General features: G+C 38.8%; 1 protein-coding gene across 1 annotated transcript in view; it reads right to left on the bottom strand.

Annotated features, from left to right (window-relative positions):
* Nucleotides 1-635: 635 nt before the first annotated feature.
* Nucleotides 636-6,653, bottom strand: part of LOC104626030 (sister chromatid cohesion protein DCC1-like) — a gene marked incomplete at both ends in the record, with an annotated part of 8,311 nt that continues 2,293 nt past the window's right edge. Inside the window, 3 exons of the mRNA XM_010293843.1 lie at nt 636-774; nt 2,108-2,198; nt 5,024-5,158. Of these exons, the coding sequence (XP_010292145.1) occupies nt 636-774; nt 2,108-2,198; nt 5,024-5,158 (365 nt within the window). The remainder of the gene's footprint in view (nt 775-2,107; nt 2,199-5,023; nt 5,159-6,653) is intronic.

The raw sequence follows: 6,653 nt of genomic DNA, 5'->3' as shown, positions 1-6,653 counted from the left end.
TTGTGCTTGTTCAGGTTCCTCAGGTGGTCTCGAAACTTCAGGAATCTTCAGGAAACTTCAGGAATCTTCTCTTACAGGGACTTTGCTCTTCCCCATCTTGCAGTCCATCCCTTTGAAAGGTGTGGGAAGAGACGCTGCCAGTGAAGACTGAGGCAAAGAAGTCATTGAGTACCTCAGCCTTCTCCTCATCTGTTGTTACCAGTTTTCAAGTCTTGTGCATCAAGGCAGGTACACTTTCTTTAACCATCCTTTTCTGGCTGATATACCTGTAAAAGCCCTTCTTATTATTCCTTGCATACCTGGCCAAGTTCAGGTCCTGCCATGCCTTGGCCTTTCTGACCCCATCCCTACACAACCAATAGTTTCTACTATTGGAAATGGAAAATACTAGCATTACCGTTACAAATCAATGGAAATATTACCAGTGGACACTAAAATCAGGTTACTAACCTGTCTTTCTAAACTACTACTGCCCTTGTGTATTTTAGAGCCAAAGAAAATATGTCATTAACACCATGGTAACTGGATTCTAGATATATAAGGCTGTAATTCTAATAAACATTTAACAATAATTGCAATTAGTAATAGTTAATAATGATTATAGACAATTTTAAGAACTAAAAAGAATTGCTTACGTGGGCTCTAGGGATCCAAGTTCCTCAAGGCAGGTACGTAAAGGAACCTTACTTAAAGACCAGGACTCTGAGTCTATTAGCTGAGTCACGTGATTCAAGAGTTTAATCTCATAGTCAAATTCTAGAATTCTCCAGTACCCTGCCAAATAAAACCCCACAAAACAGTGTTAGAAGGAAAATATTAACAGCTTAATTCTATTCCCCTGAAGATACATTACAGGAGTCTGGACATTTAGGTCACACCTTTACAAAGTACAGCGGCAGGATTCTGCCCTTTTCAGAATTAAAACTGAGAAAAAGAACAGAATAGTAAAAGCAAACATAAAGGAGAAAGAAATTAAATCATCTCAATTACTCATAACTGTTTATGTAGATTAACTGCCACAGATACAAAGACACTACAAATCCCATCCCAAGATGAACCAGATCTGGAAAAACTAGTATTACTTTTTAATTACTATTAATTCAGACACAGAACTGCATGAACAGAACCGGCTGCACTGGCCCTGCAAAGTGGCAGTTCAGGTCCAGCCAAGTTCACAGAAATCTAGATGTGAGAAAGCACAGATCTGATACAACAGTGCTGTGCAGCTGTAAGTGACAAGCAAAGTCACCTGTGAGACTGTCCTCACCTACCCAATGGGACAGTATAGAGTAGATGGAGCAGAAGTCATGGGCAGAAGCTCAGTGATGGGACAGGAGGCAACAAGCATAAGTTGCGTTGCATAATCCCCACTGGGTATTAGAAGATTTTTTTTCTCCTTGTGACAGTCAAACATTGGAACTGTGAAACCTCCATCCTTGGAAATGCTCAGAACTTGACCAGCCAAGGCCCTGAGCAGCCAGCTCCAAGTTAACCCTGTTCTAAAGCAGGGGTTTGGATCTGATAACGTCCAGAGCTCAGTTCTGCCCAGTATTATTCTAAGACTGTAGGAGTGCTGTCACCTGGCATCCAGGTGAGAGTTTGGGCATGGCCAAGTACAGGATGAGTAGGACCTGTCCCAACGTGAGGCACTTTCTCCAGCTTTGCCTCACATAGAAGGAAGGCTTCTGAGATAAACCCAGTCTGGGAGGAAGAAAGGACTATGAAAGGGCTGGGGTTATGTGAAGATCAGCTATTTTTGCCTCTAGAACTGCAGAAAGTGGTACCCACTCATCCATGAAGAGGGCAATCAGCCAAAAAATATTCATGCTATGGGTGCGATACTCTGATGCCAGCAGTAGATGCAAAGAAAGAATTACCCTGGAAAGATCCAGGCTGGTCGATGCCTGCTCAGTTTTATCTTTTTGACCAGCTTCACAGCAGAAAAGGATATAGGATACATGGAAGGGGATCTTATTACTGTGAAGTAACTTGCACCTTGAAAGATGAGGATGTGGAAAGGGCCTTAGAAAAAGAAGACGCAGATATTTGGGGGAAAAAAAACAGGGTTGTTTCCTCATAGGCAACAATATTCTTTAGAGACAAATACCTTCAATTTTGCAGGCATCTATAACCTGCAATTGGCGCAGTATTTCTTCTTCACTTGCTTGAATCAGATTTAACAAATCTTGCGTCGTATACTGCAACAAGGGGAAAAAAAGAGGAAATAAAACAGGTTATCCTTACTCCTCCTTTGTCTTCAGCAAGCACGATAATGCATTTTAAGATATAATGAACGACAGACTTAGAAAATTGATTTTTTTCTGCAGATTGTGAATTTTCTAAGGTTTATCACACTCTCCAAAACTTGTCCTGTAACTTACAACATTTTTTCAAAGAGTTATTCAATACAAAAGCCAGTCTCACTACAGGGAAGCCTTTGTGCCATGCATAAGTAATATACCTGTATTCCTAGGGTGTCAAACTAGCACAAGTAGGTAGGAATGAAAAGTGAATGTGTTCTGTCTTTTCAGATATTTTAATCTATGAGATTCAAAGAAAAGGCAAATCAAAAATCACTTATCACTTCTGGGTAAGTCAGAACTCCAACTTAGGACCTCCACTGAGTGAACGCCTCCTCCAGCATGACCTCAACAGTTATGTGTTGTGTTTTGGTGTCTGCTAACCAATTAGCAGACATGTAGCACAGACCCAGCCATAGTACATACAGGTCCTTGCAGATCAGTTACTTCATTGAGATGGGAGGGTGCTGTGGATACTGTGGTAAAGATTTAGGAGACACAGGAGGAAGAGAAGGTATCATGAGGAGTGAAGTAAAGAGAAGGACACCAGACTTCAATCCATAGGAAACAGGGCTTCATCAATTCCTTTATTTGCCTTACAGCCTAAAAAGGCAACTCAATCTACTCAATCAATTCTAATATTAAAGTTTTGTTGATTATAGCATACTAGAAAAAATTGGATTAAGCACTTGATATCTATTAGACTAGTGGAACACAAACGGAAAAAAACACTAAGTTTGGACATCCACATGTTAAAAAAGCACTTAATAAATACAGAAAGTTTTCCTCTTCCTGCTATGCCATTCCTATTAGACAGTATGTTGAAACACCAACAGGGTAAGCAGCATTGACTCACATCAGTATTTCAGCAAGGGATGACCATATTACACAGAACTTTAAAAACCACTGCTAGCAATTTAGAGCAAATGTATCCCCTGGTCAATATGTAAGTGTGTTTGTGAGTTTAGATACTGCCATGCAATTACGACCCTGCACAGGAGTCCTTGACATTTGTTCCTTCAGAGGCCTACCTAGCACTCCAACAGCTTATTTAAAGAAATCACTGCTCTCAGCTGTGATGCTTTTATGAGCTGCATGACCCTTGCAAACGTGAAATGGAATGGGTTGACTTGCATCTTGTCCACACCAGCAATTTCCAGATAATGTGTTTAATGTATTTCTTATCCTTAACTCAGACATGTGCAATCATTTGAGTATGCCTTGCCATTTCACTGTAAAATCCATTATTTTAATTTGGTGCATCCTCAGCAACCTGTGTATTAGCTCATTTATAAGTTTTCCTGTAGTTTGCTAAATTACATCACTATGTAACAGGCTTCCTTACAGTATTTCCTTGTAGTGCTGCAGTTCCTTATGGCTCTTTTGCTGTGGTTCTCTGGGTATGATACAGTACTGAAAACCGGGAGAAGCTTACAGTAAACCACTAAAAAAAGAGTAACTTGCTTTCAAACAGCTTAAAGGTGGCTTATTAGTTGCCAGAACTCAATAAATATTAAGTGTAAGCAAACAACGGAGTGGAAATCTTTACTACACACATATTGTTTGGGATTCCAGTGAGAATTAGTGCCATAAGAAAAAGATATGTCTAGTTGTTCTCCAGTAAGCTGATATAGGAAATACATTCTCCTTCAAAACAAATCAAGAAGATCAGTCCTCAAACTAGGTATTAATGTTTGGGGAGATATTGACATATTTTTATAATATTTGTTCAATATTATCAATAAATATTATTGCATATGACTTTTTTTTGTGTTGCTAGCTTTTGTCATTGTTTATAATTTCTGGACAATTTAAGGCCTTTTCTCTCTGCCATCCCTTATTTTGCTGTGTGTCCTTCTATGCCTACAGCAGTGTAGGTGGGAAAAGGCAATTTCTGAAACTTATCAGAAATTAGTCCATGAATCATCCAGAAAGAGAGAGGCAGCATTTCTCTCCAAGAGAGAAAAGTGACAGCTATGTTTGTACATCCAAACACACACAGATGGTTTGTGAGGATCAGCTTCAACCAAGCCTCGGCATTACTTTGGAGTGACCATTTCTGTTTTTTAAAGTCAAAAGGAAAACCAACCAAACTAACAAAACCCCAGGATTTTTATCAGCCTTTTATCCGAGATCGTATGCTACACAGTCCAGGTCTCTCTGTTACTACTTAGATCCCAAATTGGATTTCCTGGAAACATAAAAGGATAGCAGGACAGGATTTTATTTGTGTTTTCCCTTCTTGTAGCATCAGTCTTATTCTCTGCAACTCCTTGCTTCACCTTGTCATCATAAATTACTGATTGGCAAGTGACTTGCACATGGGTGTCCTCTGACCTCATACTTAGCTCATACGTATGTCACACATGACAGCCCTAAAGAAGAGGGAAAGGCTGCATTATACCTTAGTAGTCATATAACTCTCAAGGAATCTCAAAAAAGTCCTGAAGACTGTCTTCAAGAAACTTCACATATAAAAAGGAAAACCCCAGTCTCTTCCGGTGTCCTTCCTTTTCCTCTTTTCACTAAAAAAACATTGCTTAGCTGGCTACTCAGAGAAGTGCTAATAGTTACCAACTTCTTTAGAATAGTAGGCTTAAAAAATTAACTACAAGCAGCACTGTGAAACATGGAAGGAAAGGCATTTTTCTAGTTAAGAATGTATTTTCACTTTAATTTGTCCATCACCAATTACAAGAAAGTAACTTATGTAGCTGATTTACCTTTGACAATGTCCAAGTCTGATCTTTCCGACTATCTGGCCCTTCATAGGGATCTTCCTTTAAAAGCTTCCTGAGTTTCTTCAGTTTAGGTCGACATCTCCTTAATTCCCAGTAGTTATTGGAGAAGCCCGCAATCTACAAGAAAAAACAGCGACTCTTAAAGTATTTTCATCTACCATTTGGATTCAAAGCAGCTTGCCAACCAGCAAAAAGTGTTAATCTAGTCACTGAGAACAAGAATTTATTAATAGGGTAATTGCCTTAAAGATGAAATAATCATAGATTTTTTTAATAGAAAATATTACAATCTCAGGCAATGAAGAATAAAAAAACACTGTTGGTTGATAAAAATATGTTCAATGACAAAGGGAACAACTCATCCCGACATGCAAATGACAGAATATCATCATGGGATATATTCCTGCACAATCCTCATCAACATTTCTTTTCCTCTAAATACTAAGTTATACTACTGCCATAGAACCCTCTCTGTACTATCCTGTTTCCATCTTCCCCACTTCTTCCCATGCTTGGGATCTACTTCACAGTCTTTTTACAACTTAATGAATCATCATATCACTAAGCTCAAGTAAAACAGACATTAACAAGACAGTAAGCTACACTTGCAAACAACTAACAAGACATCTCTGTTCCTTACTCGGATTCAACACACAAATTTAAAGCATGCAACAGGATACCCAGGTGTAATTGATTCAACAACACTAATCTGATAAAACTTTACCTTCAGAGTAATCCTGAAGCATTTAATGGGGTACAGCTTGGATTTCCTAGAAGATTCATTGACAAGCACAGAGTATCGGGAGCCTTTCAGGATTGCTTCTGTTATTTATCAAACCGATAGAAGTGGGTACCGAATGGCAGAGGCAGAACAGGCTCCAGGTTCATGACTCCTGATCCAACCACTACACCCTTGTAAAAAAGTCTCCAGATAGTACTTTAAAATACCCTAAATGCTTAACCAGACTACTTTTTTTTTTTTAGGTCATCCATTAAAACTTTAAAATAATGTTCCATTTAAATCAACTATAAGCAAACCACCTATATGTAGAATAAGTCCTAACCAAATTCTAATACAAAGAAAGCTCTTAGTTTTTAATCTATTCCATAGCTGGCTTGGCACAAAGTTCAGGTAAATACTAATACTAAATACTAATACTTTTTCCCTCCATGTCAAATAGCATTTACCTAAGTGTCAGTTCTTTTCTGAGCAATTTAGTAATGAACAAGAAGGTACTCTGCACAGAAAAGAAAATAAATAATTCTAATTTATAATCCAAAACCCGTAACTGGAGCTGGTCTGTGTGACGTGAGTAAAATGGCAGATGCTTTGGCCATATTAGCCTCACAAGTGGTACAAAGAGCAGCACCGAGACTGCAGAGGGCAGTGAAGCCCCAAAATACTGAATAAACATAGTATCCTTTGCTATGCTTCACAATTTGCAGTGTCAATACATCATGTACCGTTTCTGAAAACATTAAGAAAGCTCTTAGAAACAAAAGTCTAAAAATAAATCACATGTATTGGGTTTGCATGGCAAGGTTTTGGTAGTGGGAGGGGTTGCAGGGGTGGCTTCTGTGAGAAGCTGATAGAGGCTTCCCCTATGTCTGA

This window comes from Phaethon lepturus, unplaced genomic scaffold (assembly GCF_000687285.1).
Source record: "Phaethon lepturus isolate BGI_N335 unplaced genomic scaffold, ASM68728v1 scaffold3589, whole genome shotgun sequence".
Lineage (NCBI taxonomy): Eukaryota > Metazoa > Chordata > Aves > Phaethontiformes > Phaethontidae > Phaethon > Phaethon lepturus.
Note: the sequence above shows the minus strand (reverse complement) of the source record. Positions and strands in the feature narration are given on the sequence as shown.